The 22,379-nt window shown below is 35.8% G+C and overlaps 1 protein-coding gene across 13 annotated transcripts in view; it reads left to right on the top strand.

Annotated features, from left to right (window-relative positions):
• The window catches only part of SGCE (sarcoglycan epsilon), a 72,931-nt gene that overhangs the window by 1,503 nt on the left and 49,049 nt on the right, over positions 1–22,379 (top strand). For 4 of the 13 annotated variants that reach the window (XM_033194960.1, XM_033194958.1, XM_033194959.1 and 1 more), the window contains exon 2: positions 15,794–15,901. The exons of the other annotated variants lie outside the window; for them this stretch is intronic. In XM_033194960.1, coding sequence (XP_033050851.1) covers positions 15,794–15,901 — 108 coding nt within the window. The remainder of the gene's footprint in view (positions 1–15,793; positions 15,902–22,379) is intronic. 13 annotated transcript variants of the gene reach the window in all.

The following is a 22,379-nucleotide window of genomic DNA, read 5'->3' as shown; positions in this document are numbered from 1 at the left end:
ACTTTAAAAGCGAGCCTTTCTAGGAATAAACAAAACTGTAGCCCATTTCCTGAGATTTTACTTTTCATTAGAGATAAAATATCCACTATCCGAAATATGAATGAATGAAATGCAGCTTTTTAACAAAGACATTTTCATAGGAAGTTGGGTGAACACAATTACACTTTTTAGAAGTGCCTTTTAATTTAATCTTTAGGATGTTCACTCTCTTCTGCAAGATAGAATAATTCCAGGATTTCTTATGCTTGGTAGAGTACTGTTCTGATGACTGCTGTCAAATTCTTAGCAGTTTTATTTGTTTAAATTCGAAAGTTACTTCACCTAGTTAACTGAGACATTATTTTTCTAAAAATTGAGATTTAAAACCAGTATAGATGAAAAGTAGGAAAAATTAAAGTTCAAAACTCCATCGTAAGACTTTAAAAGTTTGAACAAGTTCGAACCAATTTAATTTTTTCTTTTCAAAATGTTAACCAGGACTTTTTAAAAAAACCTAATTAGTACTTTACTATAATAAAAGTAATTTCAGGTCATTGTACAAAATTCAGGAGAGAAAACCTTAGAAAACTCTAAAGAAGAAAAGGTCACCTGTAACCTCTTCACCCTGCAATAACACCAGTAAACATTATAGAGTCTGCTTTTTCAGACGTTCTCTATGCATATATAGGTATCTATACCGTAAATATTTTTCATAGGATTGCAGATACTTTCTAAATGTTAAAAACAAGATCAAATTAATTCTTTTCGATTATTTTCTTTCCAAAGAGCCTTTAAATGTTAAATAACATTAAGTTTGCAGAGCTTTCTTTCAAGGAAATAATATTAATTAATTTTTTAATTAAAATTTTAAATGAACAACGTTAGTACATAAATATTTAAAACCAGAAAACTGAGAAGAATTTTCTCTGGTCTCACTGTTTCTAACATATTATAGTTTTTTTATTCTTCTACATATGAAAATATTTTCACTTTGCTTAGAAATAGAATTTTCTAAGGGAAAAAACAGCATCAATAAATAAGTGATTTAGATAAAATCTTTTTGGTATCCAAAAAACAAAACAATATTAAAAATAAAACAGACAGATAACATTAATAGAGCAATACTTTAGGCAACATTTTTGTGTTGTCTAGAACAACAAAAACTTTCAAAACCAAAAATAAAATAAAATTAATAGATAAGAACTTTAAACATATTTTGGATATTTAATATCTACGTGAATTTTGGATTTTCTCAGATATTTATTCCTGGTGTTGACTATTTCTGCCCATTTTGCACAGGGTTGCATATACAGCAAAGAGGAGTTAATGCATATTATTTATTTTATCAAATAATACCTGGGCTTTGTATTTAGACATTTTATCTATTTTTATGAGAGTTTGCTGTAGATCTACGAAGCTGTTGATTTAACACCTATATTTAACTTCTAGTAGGGTAAGAAAATTGTATTTCAAAACAAAGTGGGATTTTCACTTGTTAGATAATAACTAGACTTTCTCTTTGGATATTTTACCCATTTAATGAAAATTTGCCATGTATTTATAAAGCTGTTGAATTTACCTTATGTATTTAGCTTAAGTTCTAGGGTTTTAGAAAAACTATTTCAAAACCAACTGGAATTTTCACTCGTGAAAGAGTAATTGCACTTTTTCTATTTGGACATTTTACCCCTTTTTAATGACAATTTGCTATAGATCTATGAATCTGCTGACTTATCACATGTATTTGGCTTAATTTCTAATATGATAGAGAAAATATATTTCTAAGCGAAGTTAAATTTTCAGTTGTCAAATAATAACTGGACTTTCTATTTGGACAACTTATTCATTTTTAATGACAATTGCTATGGATTTACGAACCTGCTGACTTACCACCTGTATTTGGCTTAAGTTCTAGTATGGTAGGGAAAATTTATTTCTAAGCAAAGTAGAATTTCCAGTTGTCAAAGAGTAAGTGGACTTTGTATTGAACATTTTATCCATTTTTACAACAATTTGCCATAAATCTAAAAGCTGTTGATTTGCTTCTTGTATTTTACTTAACCTATAGTATGGTGGACAAATTGCATTTCTAAGCAAAGTGGCATTTTCACTTGTCTCACAGACATTGAAAATAAGGGATAGCACCAGAAAAACTGATTAGAGACAACTTCAAAGAAATAAAGATAACATGTATCCAGTTTCCAACACTAGTTTTCCACTGGTGAAAATCATGCAGTACACAAAATATGGAAGCAGTGAAGAAATCCTGACTTGTTAAAACAAATTCCCAAGTCAAATATTCAGATTGTTTCTTATTCTAATAAGTACAGTATTTATAGATCACATTGTCTCCAAAATACCCACTCGCCTTCTTCCTTTTTCTTTTTTGCTAATTTTCCATACTCTACCCGAATCCTTTCCTTAAAATTCACCCTTCCATATTCTCTAAACACCTAAATGCATATTCTAACACTTATTTCCTACCCTCGGTGTAAAGAAATGACTCTAGGGGAATTGATGATATGGGTTTATGTGTTCGTTAGAAATTCTTGGGCTGGAGGGGAGATCGCTTTCACCCTTCACTCCATTTTAGTCCAGAGCTTCACAGAAATGTCAATATGATGACTGTTTTCTTTCTATCCCTCTCAACCTCCCCAGCAGAGACAGACAGACAGACAGACAGACATATGTGAGGGGCATACATAGACTAACACACACTCCATTTAGGCTTTTTCTAAACTTCGGAATCCAGTTCTCCAGTCTGTTATCTCCCTGATTTCCAGAAATATTAAGCCTAAAGTAGCAGTACAAGAAACAAACAAACAAACAAACAAAAAATGAAGAAGAAAAAGCCAGTGTTTCTAGGTATCAACAAGTCTTTTCCAATGAATGTTTCTGATTCAAGTTTTCATGTTGGTAGGATCAGATAGAGTCTCAATGCTCTTAAATGCTGTTTCACATGGATTGCTTCCAAGCCAAATTCTCTCTTCATAATTCCCAGTGTTTTAAATTTTGTACACAATGTAACCATATTAAAGACAGTATTAAGTAAAAAACAAACCTCCAGTTTCCACAGCCTGACACTGGAACAACCATTTCCATTGATGTTGTATCCCTTCTAGTCTTTGTTCTGTATACATAAATATTTTTATATAATTACAATTTTAATATGTATAGATTTCTTATACTTTGTTTTGAAAGGTAAGTTAATCCTGCTTTCTGCAAAGCATTTGTCAAGGATACAGGATGTTCTTGTGTATGAGGTGGTGTGCAGATTAATTAGCAGTATTGCTGTGTGAGTGGGAGGCAGACTGAACCAGCACCGGCGAGGTGTGTGTGTTCTTGGGTTTGGGTCAGGGTATTATCCCTGGTTAAGGATCATAAGCCTTTGCCCTGAGTTTTCTCTTCCTCAGCGTTTGTATGAATGAGTTTGATGAAGATCTAGGAGGCTTGCTTTAAAATCCAAGGATGAATTGAAAAGGGATAGCTGTTAGAAATTGGTAACAATTTAGAGTTAACATGGTTTTTAAGTTGGCTGCAATGCTGTGCTGAAAGCAAAGAATATTTTATAGTAGTAAATGCATCATAATTCATTGGTATGAAAGTATGGAAATGACTTTGTATGGTGACAGTTCTTTAGGAAAATGAAGGTTAATATGAACCAGTGGCATGATGTGGTTGCAAAAGAAAAAGAATTAGTTAGCTTCTGGTAATAGTATAGTGTCCATATGTCACAAACATTAATAGTACCCTGCTCTAATCAACCACACCTGTAGTACTGTGTCCATTTCTGGCTGTCACATTTAAAGAGAGATTTTGACAAATTAGACCACTTCCAGAGCAGTCGATGGGGATGTTGAAGGGTCTGGCAATCCTGTCATGGGAGGTATCTTCACAGGATCTGGAAGTGTTTAACTTGATAAGACGAAACAGTCAACATGAACTCTCTGATGTTTGCTTCGGAAAGTAGAACTAGCATTGGTGGGTTAAAGGTACAGATAGATTTCAACATGAGGCCTTCCTAACATTGCAGCTCAACAAAACAATCAACTTTATTTATTCTGTTCTTTAAATATCAGAAATATTCACCTTTCTTGCAATGAATATTTAACTTGAAGGCCATGATAACATTTTAGTGTAGACCTGAAAGATATTTGTGATGAGAACATTTTATTTTTTCTGATAAACTGTCTAAATAGCCCTGTGTGTTGCAAGTTCATTTCTTACAGCTTGAAAATAGCTACAACAGGGTAATTTAACACACACCCTGCTATCTCTCCCATTCTATTTCAAACATGAAAACCTGAGAAGAAAATGAAAGATTCCTTTTCCCCCTGCAAAGTGTCTTAACTTGCTTAATTTGCTCCCTAGAATTACTCTTTCCTGGAATTTCTTGCTCTGTCGGAGCAGGCTACTGGGGCTGAGTGACCGTGGATGCTGAGGGTACCTAGGGCTAGAGGGGGCAGGCTGGCTGCTGGGGCTCAGCTGCCACTTCTCCAGAGGGAAATAGGGTCTGTTCTGCAACCTCCCCTCCCTTGTGATATATCTCCCTACAAAACTTAACAGTTAAAATTTTTAGCTTTTACATAGCAAAATAAAATATTTTTATCAAATGTTTTTAACTTCTGTCCGTTTCAGGTTAGCCTGGTTTCTGCCTGGCTTAAGGGCACATTCTTAGTATCTCAAACATGTCTTGAGGCAGATTTTTCTTTCCTGTATGGTGATCTGCCTATTGATTGTTTATTTTGGTTACTATATCAAACTTTGAAAATACGATTTCTTAAAATGAATTTGTGGAGTACATAAGACTTCCTTACAGGACCCCTTTTGTGAGTAGTTTTGGATTCACAGAAGCTATTTTTATACCCTGGAGTTTCTAGTTCTTGCAAATTAAGAAGTCCAATGAGAGAGGTGAAGGAATGATAGAAAAATTCTTCTGTCATATTTTTTAACTTTTCCCTGCAGCTTTCACTTCTGCCTCACACTTAGAACTTTCTCCTCCACTCCACTTGTTAGGTCAGAAATGCAGTCACTTTCACTCTGACTGTATGAAGTATATTTCTAATGTTGAACAACTTTCTCTTTTCCTTATTCTCTCTTTTATAAAAGGGCCTTGTGCACTTTTGTGGGATTGTAATAATGCAAACAGCAATTTGCGATGGCTTGCATCCCTGTTGTTGAAGATGCCATGGGCGTTCTTGGGCTGAGTTCATATTTCCAAGACAGAAAAACTCAAAGATGAGTTTCTGGCTTGTCAACGCTCAGCTGGTCTACAGGCGGCTACTTGTAATTCCTTGAATGCAGTGCTTGCTTGCTCTGGCTCCGGCTCCCCTGCTTTGGAAGTAATAATCCCGTGTTTACATTTTAAAACTTAAAGACGTTACCTTAGGAAATAAATAGGTAGCCTCGAAACATTAGTTGCTGGCATGATTATTGTTATATTCTTGGAAACAATATGTTAGTAAAAGCTACAGTACTGTTTTCTTCTTTGGTCACTCTTTGGTAGAATTTTTTCTTTTTTTGTATCTTCATCTAAGAATTTGTATGCAATGTTTATGCAATAGCAGTTTAAGTGCATTTTATTATTTAAAAACCTCTCGTGTTTAGCACATTTCACTTTGTATTTAATTGTCTTAGACTAATCAATTTTTTGGAATGGATCTTTGGCATCCTGTACCACGGGAATCGCCACGGCATCTGTTGTGACATGTACGCAGACTTTCTTTTCTGATAAATGAAGCCGCTCATTTAAAAAATGTATAGGAGTTAGGCAGTCTGGTATAAATTCTTTCCCATTCTTTAGCTTTTCACTCATTTGTCTGGTCACCACTTGGATTATTATGGAGATTTGGGGTTCAGTGCAAGCTTGAAAGAAGAGATCACAGTAATTTTCTTACAGCAGTTAAAGTGGAATATTTGTTACCTATTTCTTCAGCAGTATGCATAGAAGGATAGGTGCTCTTTTACCCTGGAAAGCAAAATAAGAGAAAAAATAGCACTGAGGTTTTTTATTTCTCCTTCTTAGCAAATTCATGTTTCTTGCTGTGCAGTAAAATGACATGGGCTTTTTTCTCTTCTATGAAATAGTTAATTAGTGTAGCACTTTTAACATCTTTCATTTTCTGTAGTTACAGGATTGATTCTCATGAGATACCAGTACTGCAGAAGTAGAAACAGAACAGATTACTACACGTGCTTATCAGAATTTGAAATGTACATTATTTTTTGTATAACCGTTTTACTGCTAGAAGTCTAGCTTACAGTTATAATGATGAAGGTGCTCAAAGATACAGATAAGGATTTTTATTATAGTATTGATAATCATAATGAAAAAAACTAGAAAAAATCCTGGTTATCTTTACTAATTCGTAATTCTTTTTTTCTTTTTTCTTTTTTTTTTTTTTGAGACAGAGTTTTGTTCTTGTTACCCAGGCTGGAGTACAATGATGTGGTCTTGGCTCACTGCAACCTCCGCCTCCCGGGTTCAAGCTATTCTCCTGCCTCAGCCTTTCAAGTAGCTGGGATTATAGGCACCCGCCACCAGGTCCAGCTAATTTTTTGTATTTTTAGTAGAGACAGGGTTTCACCATGTTGGCCAGGCTGGTCTTGAACTCCTGACCTCAGGTGATCCTCCCACCTTGGCCTCCCAAAGTGTTGGGATTACAGTTGTGAGCCACCACACCTGGCCAGTAATTCCTTTATTCATTAATTTTTTTGAGTGTTGACTAGTTTTGAGACCCCAAGCTGGATGCTGGGGAATACACAGCTCAGCCATCGTGGAACTTTTTACACTAGTGGGGTTGACAAAGAACAGGGATTTTTTTTTTTTCAAGATTATTTGATTAATCAAACATTTACACATATAAATGTGCCCTTAAAACTATGGTAAGTGCTACAAACATGACTAGAACTTGTAAGTAGAGGATTTGGCCAGATAAGGGGTTTAAGGAAGGCTTTTCCAAGGAAGCACTCAGATCTTAAGGATGAGTAAATATTAGTAAGGAAAGATGGTATATTTGAGGTAAAAGGAAGACCTTTGTAGAGGCCCTGGGGCAGGTTTAATATGGTAAACAGAAAGTGCTAAAAGATGTCCAGTGGAGTTGGAACAGAAAGAGAAGGGTGAGCACAATGTTAAATGAGGCTAGTGAGGAGATCAAGGAACAAATTTTGCAGAACCTGGTAGACAGCCTTAACGGGTTTAATCTTTATACTAAGAGCAATGGGAAAATCTTTGCAGGGATTTAACCAGGACATGATCAGATCTGCATTTCAAAAAGAGCACTTTAGCTGTTTGTGAGGAAAAGGTTGGAGGGGTCAGAAGAGCTAGTTGTAGACTAGTTAGGCTGCTTTAGTAATTGAAGATAGAGATGATGACCTTGTGGGCTAGGGTGGTGATGGGGAGATGAAGATAGGAGAGATATTTTAGGGTGTAAAAAACAACAGGAGTGAGTGTTGCATTGAATTTGGTGCTAAGTTTGTCAGGAGAAGATTGCAAGGATGATTTCTAGATTTCTGTCATCTACGTGAAGACAGATGGTGGTTCCACACACAGGATGAAGAAGGCTCGAACAGGATCAGTTTTTAAGGGAAAGATTATGGGTCCTAGTTTGGACAAGCTTAGTTTGAGGTGATGATAAATAAATTATGATTGAGACACATAGCAGAAAACAATGTAGCCTTAAAATGTGCTGTCATGTAAACATGTTCAAGATATATTCTAAGTGAAAAAATGTGATCATATTATGCAAAAAAGAGCATGGTATGTGTTTTGTGTGTACACACATAGAATATAGAAAGATGCCAAGACGATTAAGAGTAGATACGCTAGGCAGTGACATTGGTGGGATGGCAACAGGGATATGAGAGAGAACGTTTATATTTTGTATCTTCCTGGTTATACTATTGGAATGTATCATAGTACAATGAGAATGTATGGATTTTTATAATTAAGAAAATTAATAACAATTTAAAGCAAACATCCAATATGAGAATATTTCTTCTTTAGAGGTTACTTAGTTGGAAAGATCATGTGAGTGTTGTTGTATTTTTTATTGTGAACAGAAATTTTTCCTGCAGCTTTATATCCCTAACCCAACAGCTCCTGCACTTGGCTTTTTAATCCTTTTCCACTAGATTGCACTATTACACTAGATTTTACATTGCCTTTATACTGTTTTTTATTCTGCTTTTCACTAATTGTATTATTTTCACAATAGTCTAACATTGTGCAAATAAGGACATTAAATTGTAATGGTGCATGTAACTGTTGCTTATATGCATTGTTTTTGTTAAAGTTCCCACTGGTGTTCCTGTTTCATCTGAGATATAGTACTGTTCCCATGAGTGGAAACCCAAACTTATCTTCTCTGGCTAGTTGAGCAAAGGAGCAGAAAATACCAAGAGAAGTGAAGAACTTTCCCTTCTCCATTAACTGTTCTGCCAAACCAACACTTCTTATATTGAACGTTTAACTTTCCACTCAATTTTGATATTGTGGTTAATGCAGTTGAGTCTTGCTCACACATAACTTTTTGCTTTTGTTGCATTGTTTCCTCTAAATAAATATCTAAAAGCTTATGAGAGTCAGAATTATAAATATCAATGTAATTCATATCTTATTACATCAGGCTTCCCTCAAAAGGGTTAAACTGCAGCCCTCAACTTGGCTGAGTGCAGAGAGTGAGGACTGGCTGAGTTGCCATCCTTTTAGCCCTTGGGCAACCATGTAGTAGAGTTTGGTATGACTATTGCCTCTTCTGAGTAGCCTCTACTGTTGACTCTATAATATATTTCTATAGAATATCATTTTTCACATGTGTCATGATTGTGGAAAAAGTGAGAGTGCTATATTATATAATGCCACCTGTAGTGATGATAGTTTTTTTTTCATTTGAAGATGTATTTTTTAAAATGATTGTATTTAAGGAAATCCAACATTTTCTTCAAATTAGATGAAGAGTAAATGTAATAATAGTTTTTATTTTGGGGGGACATCATTATATGCTAGACATTCTTCTAAAGTTCTTAAATATATTATGTCATTTAATACTCAACAGTTTGTCGCTGATATGGGTACTATTCTATTCCAGATGAGGCACAGAGACATTGAGTAACTTGCCCAATGGACAAAAATTAGGATTTGAACCCAGATACTCTGTCTGTAAAGACTGATGTTAAACATGACCTTTCTGCACTACAGTTTTTTTTCACTCTAAAGTCTCTTATATCTAATTTTTTAGCTTCTTCTGGCATTCTTCATTTAAAACCTTGCTGTAACATTTCTTTTTTATTTCGCTCTAAAGTCTCTTATATCTAATTTTTTAGCTACTTTTGGCATTCTTCATTTAAAGCCTTGCTATGACATTTCTTTTAGGATTATCTTTTCCCAGCTCCTTTCAGAGGTTGGGGTAGACAGTCCTCCTCAGTAAAGCCATTTTTTCCCTCATAGGTTCCAAAACTTAAAGCTTTCTTCTTTCAACAAATTGTTTTTGTTCTGGTTTTGGTGCCCATAGTACATGAGATTAATTTCCACTGCACAGCAATAGCATAGTAATGGTGATGGGAACTTTGGTTTTCTATATGAAAAAATATATATAAATAAAAATGTATATATCATTTTGTGTAAGTACATTCTATGATTGCACAACAACAAAATCACCTAACAATGCATTTCTCAAAAAGTATCCCCATTATTAAGCAATGCATGACTGTATTTGGGGATAGTATTGATGTGTTCATGACATAGACTTTGCAGTCAGACACGAAATGGGTTCAAAATTCAACTCTGCCACTTAGTAAACATAAGACCTGGGGTAAGTTAACATAATTTTCTTAAACTTGGTAGTCTCATTGTAAAATAGAGTGAATGCTACCTACTTCACATAGTCATTGTAAGGATTACATTAGTTAATATATATACAACCGTTAGTGTAGTATCCAGCACTTAGTATTTAAGACATTGTAGCTAAAGAAGAGAAGTAATAGTGAACTTACACTTTTTAGAGAGAAAAATATAAAAACAATGTTTCGATGTAAGAAACAATTTTAAAAGAAATAAGTAGGCCGGGCGCAGTGGCTCAAGCCTGTAATCCCAGCACTTTGGGAGGCCGAGACGGGCGGATCACGAGGTCAGGAGATCGAGACCATCCTGGCTAACACGGTGAAACCCCGTCTCTACTAAAAAATACAAAAAACTAGCCGGGCGAGGTGGCGGGTGCCTGTAGTCCCAGCTACTCGGGAGGCTGAGGCAGGAGAATGGCGTAAACCCGGGAGGCGGAGCTTGCAGTGAGCTGAGATCCATCCACTGTACTCCAGCCTGGGCGACAGAGCGAGACTCCGTCTCAAAAAAAAAAAAAAAAAAAACAAAGAAATAAGGAGAATTACATAAAAGAAGGGAAGAGAAAAATGTAGAGGGTCAGGGAGCAACATAGCAACTTGGATGGGGATGGTAAGAGAAGGAAAGGGATGCAGGACACGTGAGCTATATAACTAACTTCTGAAAACAAAGTCTTCCATCCCCCTTACAGTGGAATATGAAAGAGACAGATGAAGTAGTGGACAGAGAAAGACTTGACAGTTTGGTTTTAAGGTGAGTATGATAATCAGATTAAATTTCATTTGGCATATCCTGCTGTTTACTTGGACAGTGATGTCTGAATAAGTTATTATTTATTATTTCCATTCCTTGATATTCTGATTAGCTCATCAGCAATCAGTCACTATTCACAGCTCTTCAATTACTTTTATTAAATAGCAATCCTCTCCTCCCCCAGTCAGCAAATTATTCAGGTTTGGGTAACAGTAATATCTCTTCAGAGATTGTTTGCCCCAGGCCAGATGAAATGTAGTCATGCTGCTAGAAGACTCAAAATGAATCATGGAATCTTAAGACAAACTTTAACTGTCATATGGTTTCTAAGGAAGGTGAAGGCATGCCAGCCACCTTTGGATTAATTTAGGCTTTGATGATTTCAAAGGGGGAACATTGAAATTATGATTAAATTATGTACAGTGATATCCTGGCTAATTGTGTGAATGCCTTCTTAGCTTGGGCTTTGTAAATGCAAGATACATATGATTCTTTGTTTCTGTGTTTATGAATCAGAGTAAAACTCACACCCAGATGTAATTGTAATGTAGATTACCATGAACCTGGTGAGCACAGTGGTGTTCTCTTCCTTTTAGGATTCCTGAGGATAGTCCAGTGTCTTTGGAGGAAGTTCAAGAACTGGTCTGTACAAGTCTGACACATCTTTACACATTAGATTTAATCTTGAAAAGTTGTAGGTAGGATAAATATTTTAAATATTGAGTCATATTTTTCCATCCTAGAGAAATTCATTCTCACATTAAGAAATGCATTGGTCCTTTTCTAATGAAAATTAAACTTTAAAATACTAGCCTTTTTCAATGAGTACTCTGTACTTGTCAATGTACAGAATACAGTACTTTTCTATACAAGAAGTTAGTCAAGTGGATCCATGATATTGGACACACAATTAAAAATAAATAGTTATTTCCCTATTATTAAAGTTTCTCCCTCAATATGTGGGACTTGGTTTAAGCACATCATTCGTGGCATCGTGTCTTGCCTTTAGTGATACTGCTTGGGGAGTAGAGCCATAAAACATTATCCTTTTATTGAGATTTATTGGACTTCAGTCTTCTGTGGTCAAAGTAGGACTTCATATGGATCAATACAAACTTTTAAAAAATGAATGTGCTCAAAAGCAGTGCTGGCCTTGAAATAGGGCAACGTCTGTGTGTTGTGTTTAAACTATTCTAACCTGCCTCTCTGTTTAAACAGTTGAGACACCAATTCAGTTTGCTTTTTGAATCCTGTAAAAGCCGACTAGGCTGCCCTTATACAGGACCTGGAAAGTATGAGCAATGATGCATTGATTCACTAGCCAAGGACATGTAGTGGTGTTAATTCTTATGCTGGGTTAGTCGGATTCTAAAAGCAAGGGTGTAAGAAAAAATTCCATAGACCTACAGTTATCCTAGTTAATCCTTTAAATCACCCATAAGGTATAATATGTGTAGTTTTGTGTATACAACTCTGAACAATAATTCCTATGCACAACATAGTCTGAGAACTACTGAGCTAGACTAAAGGAAGGAACAAAAGAGAAACTGGGCACTCAGCCCGTTCTTTCTTTATGGTAACTACCCAGTTCATGGAGGAATGGAGAGTTCTATAGAGTGTCTGCTTGCCTGCAGGATTTACTTCATTATGCTTTAAGATTAAGCCCTTATAATCTTCAGACACATTAACAGATTAATTTGGTTTTGTAAGGATTGAATTAGACAGTATATGTGAAAGCACCTTGCTCAGGAGGTGGTGATGGGAAGCAGTTAAATCTAAATGTTGCTTGTCATATCCACACATACATTGTTCTTTGGAACATTGTAGAGAAGAATTTGGCCACCTGTTTCTTGTCCTTCTAGTTGGGATATTCCACTATCCAGCAAGGTCTTGTATGTTTTTGCAGATTGGCTGTATCTATAAATCAGTTGGAGGTTGGAATGGGTAGGGTTTTCAGTTCTAAGGTTAGCCCTACATTTGTTGCATATGTAACTCAGGTAATAGTTTATATTTCTTTGGGTTCTGTAATGGCTCTTCTGTCTTCTAGAGTTCACAGTTTTGTATGTGAATTACCTGACGGAACTGTGTAACCCACCTACCTAGACTCTCCATGGTGAAGTCATGGATATGTGTTTCAGAATTTTTTTACTATGTATATTTTGGGGGTACATGTGAATATGTATTTTGGGGGAGCTGCCTATGTGATTCCTATGTAACTAGCATGTTGCTTTTGGAACACAGCCATCAGGAAGATACTGGGGGTGGAGTATTTTGCCACAAGAGACTATTAGTATTTCTGATCCTGTTTTAGCTTAAATTATTGAGAAATGCCTCCTGTATTATTCATCTAGATTTAAAAATACATAACTTCAGTTATTAAATTAACCATTTATTAGAGAAATGCATAACATTGGTCATTTAGTAGATAAAATTAATATTCTTAATTTGATGTATTTTTAAAATTGAATACAAATTAAGTAGCTTATTTTGGGGGGTGCTGTGGATTTTGATTTGTACTCCTAGGTAGCACTGACATGATCACCTGAGGTTTTGTTTGTTTTTAATAACCTGGGTTTAACAACTTTTTAAAATTTTAATTATGGATATGTAATATTTGTACATACATAAAGGGCACCTGTGACATTTTGATACAATCATCCAATGTGTAATGATTAAATTAGTAACCTCGGTTTTAGCTGGTTGCAGTGGTCTGAGCAGTGGTTGTAGTCCTAGCTACTTGGGAAGCTGAGGTAGGATGATTGCTTGAGCCCAGGAGTTCTAGTCCAGCCTGGGCAACATAGTGGACCCCATCTCTAGAAACACTACCACTACTACTACTAATAATAATCTGGGTTTTGAATTGTATTCTTTTCTCATTTTGAAGGGTTGGATTTTTCATAAAGTTCAGATTTTTACTGGAAATTTAGTTTGAAAAGAAAATACGCCTTTTATCTCTGATTTAGTAAGGTGGGGAGCTCCTTTAAAGTTAAGTTTGCTATACCCCACTAACTGTTGCTGTCTCCACTTTCCTTTCCCTTTCTCATGCCCAAAGCATTTTCCTTACTTCCATATGCTTTGTCCTACCCATTCTACCTTTTCTTGGATTGTATCTTATCAGTTATGCTCCTGTTCTTTATCCTTAATCTCTTTCTCCCCGCTTACATCTTTTCCTCTATTTAGATACAAAATATGTCATCCCTACTAAAATAACCAACCTTCTGTCCACCTTGCCACTCTTCAGTCTATCATTTGATCTTTTTGCTTCCGTATTCTGACCAGTGTTCTTGAAAGATTAACTGTAATTTCTGCATCTATGTCTTGACCTTTTGCAGTTTGGCTTCTACTCTCACCGCTTTATCAGAACTCCACTTTCAAGGAGTCACCAGTAACTTCTCACTTTTCAAATCTAGCAGTCTTTTCTAAGCTCTCATCCTCTTTGACCTTTTTGCAGTAAGTGAGGATGTTGATCACACTCTCCTTCTTGACATGTCTCTTCCGTTGGCTTATGTGACTCTTTAGACTTCATTTTTCAACCTCTGTGACTGCTTCTTTCTTCTTTCTTTGCTGAATCATCCTCTGCTTTTGATATGTTAATGTATTTATTAATATGTTGTTTTGCTTTTGCTGTCCCTCTTCCTTTTGAGCATTCTTCCTTACTGCATACCAGGTCCAGAAGCTAGGACAGGCTGGGTGCGGTGGCCCACACCTGTAATCCCCTCACTTTGGGAGGCCGAGGTGGGTGGATCACCTGAGGCCTGGAGTTCGAGACCAGCCTGCCCAACATGGTGAAACTCCATCTCTACCAAAAATACAAAAATTAGCCAGGCATGGTGGTGCACGCCTGTAGTCCCAGCTACTCCAGAGGTTGAGACCGGAGAATCTCTTGAACCCAGGAGGTGGTGGTTGCAGTGAGCCAAGATCACGCCACTGTACACCAGCCTGGGCAACAGAGTGAGACTCCATCTCAAAAACAACAACAACAACAACAAAAAAAACAAAAACAAACAAAACGAAACAAACACACAGAAGCTAGGACAAATCCCCTGGGCAATTCTTAGGCTGAACTGAATCCACAAGGAACTTACCTAAAGTAGCCCAATGGAGAATAGGATGGAGAGCCAATATTGTAATCAGAAAAAAATGGTGCCCAAATCTATCATGTCTAAAATGTAAGGGTGAAAAATCAGAGAGTAGACAGCAGATTGGCAGTTTGGATGATGAAAAATAGGATCGATGAATGGGTCAAGAACAGGAACATATATTTGCTCCAGATCACTTTCTATGTAAGAGCCTGATGTATGTGTTACCAGGGAATCACACTAGGGCTTTAGCTTCAATAATCATTTCTTTGGAGAAGAACTTTAAATCTGTATGTGAAGCCCCATTACATTATCTTCTCAAGTCGTTTCACCTAGATGTCCAACTAGTACCCTAAGTTTAACATATCCTGAATCAAATTAATCATCTTTCTCTTGAAACTGACTTTTCTGAGGTTCCTAATGTATTGCTATTCTGTGTCATTCTAGATAAAAACTTCAAAGGCATCTTTGATTCTCCTTTTATCCCTACACCTAGCAATTTGAAAAAGTATTGTCAGTATTATCTCCATGTTGTCTTGTAATTGGCACCACTTTTTGTTTCCTTGTGCTTTACCCTGACTGCTATCTGACACTCTTGCGGTAGCCCCTATTTAGTATTCCTTAACCCCTATTCTAGTCATTGCTGTCAGTGTGAGGAAAATTCAACTGTGAATTTAAAAGGTACTTTAAACTTAACACAACATTCCTAGCCAGAGATAATTGCTGCCCCATCAGTGTTCTTATAGCACTTATGCTTTCTGCCATTTGTGTGTATAATTACTATGATTTATTTTATATGTGTGTGTGTGTATGTATATATACATATATATGTATATATACACACACATATATGTATATATACACACATATATATGTATATATATACACACACATATATATATGTATATGTATATGAATTGCCAATCCCCATAGATTGTAAGCTTCTTCAGGGGCAGGAACTATGCCTTGGTTGTCTTGTATCCCCACATATTCCTCGTGTCAGCATACAACAAATACTTGCTAAGTAGAATTAAACAGTTAGCTGGGCTGGAAGGAATCTGATCCCAGTTAATTGTAGGTGATCTGTGATAGTCATTTTAACATGACATTAATTTCATTTTTTTGTACGTTTTTTTATTCTGAAAAGCTTTTTTATTAAGCTGTGCTGATGGCATAAATGGAACAGTTAACTGGAAGACCAGACAGGCCAACAATTTTATTATCAGCAGAAAAATGGCTGCTGGGATGAAAGATGGTGAGTTTAGGTTGTAAATCTAAATCCCTTTGCGGGATCCAATTAAATGTCTGCTTCCAATAGTCTCTTCGCTTTTTTAGTCATGTGTGACTTTTTGTTGTTATTGTTGTTAGTCTGGAAAAATAAAATTTTGTTTTCCTAATCTGCTAAAACTTCTGATCCTCTATGTTCTTAATCCATTATTTTTCAAGTCCTTTTCCTTGGCTATAGCTTTGCCCTTTTTAAGGAAAAACTAAAAACCATTCCTATGTTTTTAACCTACCTTTTATCCAGTCACTAGCTTGCCACTTATAAAAATTGTCCTACTGTAGTTACTATAACAAGTTATTTATAATATTGAAAAACGTGTATTTAACATGTATCATTTAAAACAGTATATATGTAACCTTGGAAAAATAATCATAAAATATTTTGGCTAATTTTGGATGATTCTTGTTGCAAAACCAAATTGATATGTTTTGCTATTACTTAGTTGGCACTTGTTTTCTATTGGAAAGATGACTTGACCTATAAATGACTGATTGATCCTTATAAGTTTTTCTTCTGTATCTATAAATGTGACCATCAGTAATATTCCAGGACTTTTGAAATAATGTATTTCATTAGGGAGAAAAGGCATTACTGAACAGTCAAAATATTAGTTGTTTTCAAAATATCAATTACGATTATGAACTTGCACTTAATATTTCTTTATATTTTTTGGCTTTATGATCCTTCACACAAAATATTAACTACATGTGTTCATGAACATTAGCAGAATAGTAGTTTATCTAACTTTGGAGCAACCAAAATGTCTATAAAAATAAGAGTAATGTTAAAATGTTTTCAAAAGAACAGTAATTTTATGTGATAAGATGATAATGCCAGATGAAACCTGCTGGGTACTTGTAGGATTGATTCCTGGCTTACTTCATTTTCTTCATACATCTCTGAAGTTGGGTGTCACTAACTTTTTTATAGCTGGAACCAAATTATTCTTCAGCTGGAGTCTTTTTGCCCCAGATCTCTTTCACAATGGGACAAAGTTTCCCAGCATATTTTTTCTCAAGCGACTTTGAAACAAACCCACAAATACCTGTGTATTTTTAAGGAATTTTCATTGCTAAGATCTGTAAGAAAACATACATAGAGTTTCATACAAATAACTTCTCATGAAAAGATCACAAAAATTTGTTTTAAAAAGTACTAGACGCACTTGTTCCTGGACACAGGCCCATGATCTCACAGTTCTTTTCCCCATATTCGCTTTAGATATTGCCATAAGATTCTCCCACGTTCCTTCAAGGGAATCACCCCTGATTACACCCTTATCTGGCTGGTTTCTTGAGCAAGCTGAGAGCCATCGGCTTCTCTGACACAGTCACTCTTCCTTTTTTCTAATCTATTTTCTGGATATGGGTCCCCGGTGTCCTTCACTGTTGCAATCTGCACTGAGCTTCTGCTCTGTCATCTCCAAAGGACTTGGGACATGCCCTGGTTCCTTGTGCCTCACCTAGAATCTCTGAAGATTCTTCCTCTGGACTTCACATCATTTTTTACTAGATTGCAATCATCCCTTTTCTTCAGTCTTTTCTCTTTAGCTTTGATCCCTGGAACTTCTATCCTCTGTGAGCATGCCTCTCTCTCACTGTTTGATTTGCCCAAAAAAAAAAAAACTCAACAGCTGCTATACTCAGCAGAGTCATCTATTATGGTGCTGTTCTCAGGGAAATGCATTTCAAGACCTTGACATATAGTGTCATCTAGAATCTCTGAGAGACGCCAGTCTCTTCCTGTTTCAAACTTCAGACTGTCATTGAACCTCACACTGATTTTCTCCTTGGAACCTAGAGATAACTAGAGTTTTCAGAATAGAAATGATCACTCCATCTTGAATCTACTGAGGTAACGAGTTTAGGTTATCACATTCTCTTATTGCTTCAGTTTAGCTTGATCTCATCCTTTAGATTATTTTCCTTTCTTCTCATCTTATTTATATCCTATCATTGTAGTTCTGAATTATCAAGATACTTTATACAGAGAGTAAGTTTTGTCAACTGTATGAGGAGAATTGTTTCATCACTTTTAAAATTATAATAACAAATACTAGTAGCTTGTATGGCAAGGCCATTTTAAATGCTGTCTCAGATATATAATGTTCTTTGAGATGTTCTTGACCATGAATCTCAGTCATGTCTTTTTGAAAATTTCAAGAGAGCACAAAAGATGATAGGATCGTTTATATATAAAATAACTTTAACAAATGTATGTTTTGTGTAGTGGTTTTCTTTTTTTTTTTTTTTTTTGAGACGGAGTTTAGCTCTTGTTGCCCAGGCTGGAGTGCAATGGTGTGATCTCAGCTCACTGCATCCTCCTTCTCCCGGGTTCAAGGGATTCTCCTGCCTCCTGAGTAGCCGGGATTATAGGCACCCACCACCATGCCCTGCTAATTGTTTTTTGTATTTTTAGTAGTGACAAGGTTTCACCATGTTAGCCAGGCTGGTCTTGAACTCCTGACCTCAGGTGATCTGCCCGCCTCGGCCTCCCAATGTGTTGGGATTACAGGCGTGAGCCACTGGGCCCAGCAAAGAATATTCCAATTCTTAGCTAAAGTGGTAGGATGGTACTTCTTCTGTAAATAGGATTCCAAGGAATTTGAATGCCTTAGAACAACACTTCTGACATCATTCTACCTCAGCACCCAGTAAGTGGTTACAAAAGTAATGAAGAATACTCCAGATATGGACTATGGAATCTCTTCTTTTTTTCTCTGGAATGGGAGTAGGGGACCTACTTGAGCAAGCTGAGGGCCATCAGCTTCTTCAACACACCCTTCCTTTTTTCTGTTTTCTCGTTATGGGTCCCATAGGCTTGAAGCAGTCACTTAGTCCCTCTAGGTTCAATTTTGTTATCTATAAAATAGATAATAGAGAGACTGAACTCTCCAGGAGAGCAAATGCATGCAAACTCTGATTGTTAGTAACTGTCAGGAATCCTGGGTTGAGTAGGAGGCAGAGGCCATATGCAGGTAGGAAATAATGTTACGATCTGTCTCTTAATAAAGAAATATATTTGGCATGCCCAGACATGATGACATATAAAGCTCTTTTCAATGTAGCATACTATGACACTAAGCTTATTGATCACCAATTAACAATGGTATGCAACTTCTTTCCAACTGACATTTAAAAAAAACACACACATGAAATCACATAATAATCAAGATGTTTAGTTCCAGTTTGGAAAGATTAAAAGTCAGTGGTTTTAGTTGGGAAAAAAATATCATGAAGAAACTCTTCTGCTTTTTTGTAGAAGAAGATTCAAGTAATAGTTTCCTCTCCTACTTCATGTAAAGCAAAGTGGCCATATCTCTTAGAGAAATGAAGTTTACAAAGACACTGTAATGCCTTCCCAGTGATGCATTCCACAGCCAAGGCATGGACTATCTATGACTGAAAAAAACAATAGCTGGCCAATGCCAGATGAATGGCCTGCAGTACTTTGATGTTGAGTGAATTCAAAGGTGAAGGGCAGACTTTGCTGAGATACTTTGCTGGGAAAAGCTTTTGATTCAAAGCCAAGATTCATAAAGTTGTATTGATAAAACACAAGGTAAATCTTAGTGAGAAAAACAAAAACAAAAACAGGTTGTGTAACTGGCTGGATATTGATATCTCTTAAAATATTTCTCTGCAGCAATTATCTGGTTTAATAATTAAATTTCAATTTGACTGTAGTAACATGTTAAAAAATAAATTAGAAAGGAATCCATAAATGTATCAGGCTATGCAAACCTTGAAATGAGTTCTTTTGATGCAGAGACAGCAAGTGAGATTTGCCTCTTGTAATCAATTTCTGTGTATACAGGGACTCTGAATCTCATAAAGAGTTTTTAGATGTTAAAACTATAAAATATGAGACAAGAAGTATTATTTTTTGTCAGTACTTAACATTTTTAATTATCAGGGATGACCATACCTAGTTTCTTAGGCAACAATTTATTTAAAAGGTACAGCAGATCAGTGGCTATTTAGTATTCTCTTTATATCCTCAACATACCTTAAAACCTTCTTAATTATTCTTATCCAAAATTTTTTTTAAGATAATACTTACTGTTAAGGCAATACTTAAACTAAGTTCAAATTACTTAAACAACTAATTTCCCAGCTGTGAAATATATACTATCATATTTAAGTAATTTGAACTCAGTTAAAACACCTTTGTGATGCTTGCCCCCACCGAATAGCTTCCGTCTTCAAACTCTTCATGTGAGAAACAAATTGATAAAATTGAAATGCTTTTAGAAATAGACTTTAATTGCTTATTAATAAGTTACTTATTAATTATATTGTGTTATAGTATTTTAGGCTGATTTTGCTATAACTAAGGGCAATATATCATTTAATTCATAGATCTGTTTGTTTAAATTATGCAGTGTATTTCCCACACATCGAATATGTAAGTAATTATTTTATAAAACGCATTCAATCCATTTTTTATTTGACAGTTCATGGTTATGTAATATATGGGTTGAATTAAGACTTTCAATTGTACACCTATTTATTTGTGAATGTATTTTATAACAGAGTTTCTGCTGCCATCGCCTTAAGTAATGGCTCTCTCTCAAGTATAGTAAGATCATCTATTCAGAAGTGTACTGCGTCAACTAAGAACCAGGAAATACGCCACAAAAGAGCCTTTCAGCAGCCAAAATAGATGCTGCGAATGCATGCTCCTGTCTTTTACATCTAGCAGAGCCCTATGTGCGTTAAACAGTACGCATTTGCTTTTACTTTAATGCGCAACCCTGCCTCATTTGGTAGTCTGGTTTCTAAACCTGTAGCTGATTAATAACAGCAAATTAGAGGGGATAGAGAAGCTGCTACAGGAAACATACTGATAGCAATGAGAAATGACAGCTGACAACTTGTCTACAAAAGATAAAACAAAATCTGTAAAACACACAGCCTTAAAAAGCATTAGCAGACTGGGACCCACAGTATGATCAGTAAATGACAAGGCAACCAGACAGTCCACACGAGTATCACCGTATAATAGAGCAGAGTGCAACAATTGATGTACAAAATGATGATCTTGTACCGTCATGAAAAAGAATCAACTGCAGAGTACTTCAGAAAAATCAGCTCCATGGAACAATTCATTTCATGGGGTTCTGGGAAACTGAGATTTTACTAGATCCTTGTAAACCTTAAAAATTAGAAAATGATGTTATAAATGGACATTTTAAAGTGATTAATTTATTAATAAAACATCTGTAAGAGAGACCTAAACATACTGGGTACCTAATAAAAGTCACCTGAACATAAATATCGACAATACTTTATGACTTTCTTCTCAAAGAGTTCACAACAGAGATGGCTTTAAGATTTAAAACTAGCTCAAACTTGCAGGGTCTTATACTCAGTGGTTATTTTATCTTTATAGCCATGTAATTGTTTTTGGTGATGCAGAAAAAGGGCTGGCAAGTGTTCTCTGGACATTTTTGTAGTGAAGGGGCTGTGTGTGTGCCTGTGCTTATGCATAGGCCATTAAGAATAATCATTGTGAGAATTGTGAAGTTATGTGCTGTGGATTCATTAGCAACATACCATCATAATACTTTCAAAATTTAATGTTTACTAAATACATTCAAACTTGCTTTGACGGTAATTGTAATAAGCACACATGCACACCCTAATATTTTCATTATGGAGAGAGAAAGGTTCCACTGGACTATTAGTAAAGGAAAACAAGACATTGTTTAGCTAGCATGAGGTCCCAATGTTTTTTGCTATTGCTATCATGGTCTGTTATTTGATTCTGGGCTCTGTGCTGTCACATAATATACAGTTGTTGAAATGGCTGCAGATTCTATACCTGTGAATGAAACATACAGATAACAGTTTTGTGAACAAGGTTTGATAACACGGTGATGAGAGACATTGAGGCTATGTTTAGGGAGAGCGAGATAATGATCCTAGCTACTTGTTTACATACCCTTTTGGCTGACTCTACTCAGATATGTAATTATTACTTTTAAAATTCTGTTCCTTATGACTACCTGTCTTCAGAAGTTTTTAATCTTTGTAAATCTAGCTATCCTTGCTATTTGGAGTGGTGTTTTTGACCTCTTGTGGGTTGGACTTTTGGTTTCATTGTTTTTCCCATTACTGGTGATAGAATTGCATGGATTTAACCAGCCATAGGTTTCCAGTTTCATTTATATCTAGTGGCATATGTTTGCAGAGGTAATGGATTTGCAGCCGTAGAAGACTGCAAAACCATGCGATACACGGAGAGGCCAGACCCTGTTACCTTGGCTTGATTAGCATGGCACTGTACACATGTATATTTCAGAGATTAGATCTTAGTATTGTGGATTCTTAGAGTGTTTAAATTTGATTTTTCAAGACTTGCTCTTAAGGAAAACAACATGCGTTAAGCTTATGGTTTGTGAGTACTGCCTAGGCATATGTGAGTGCAACATGTGTTAACTGTT

The sequence above is a fragment of the Trachypithecus francoisi genome, unplaced genomic scaffold, assembly GCF_009764315.1.
Source record: "Trachypithecus francoisi isolate TF-2019V2 unplaced genomic scaffold, Tfra_2.0 Lachesis_group4, whole genome shotgun sequence".
NCBI lineage: Eukaryota > Metazoa > Chordata > Mammalia > Primates > Cercopithecidae > Trachypithecus > Trachypithecus francoisi.
Note: the sequence above shows the minus strand (reverse complement) of the source record. Positions and strands in the feature narration are given on the sequence as shown.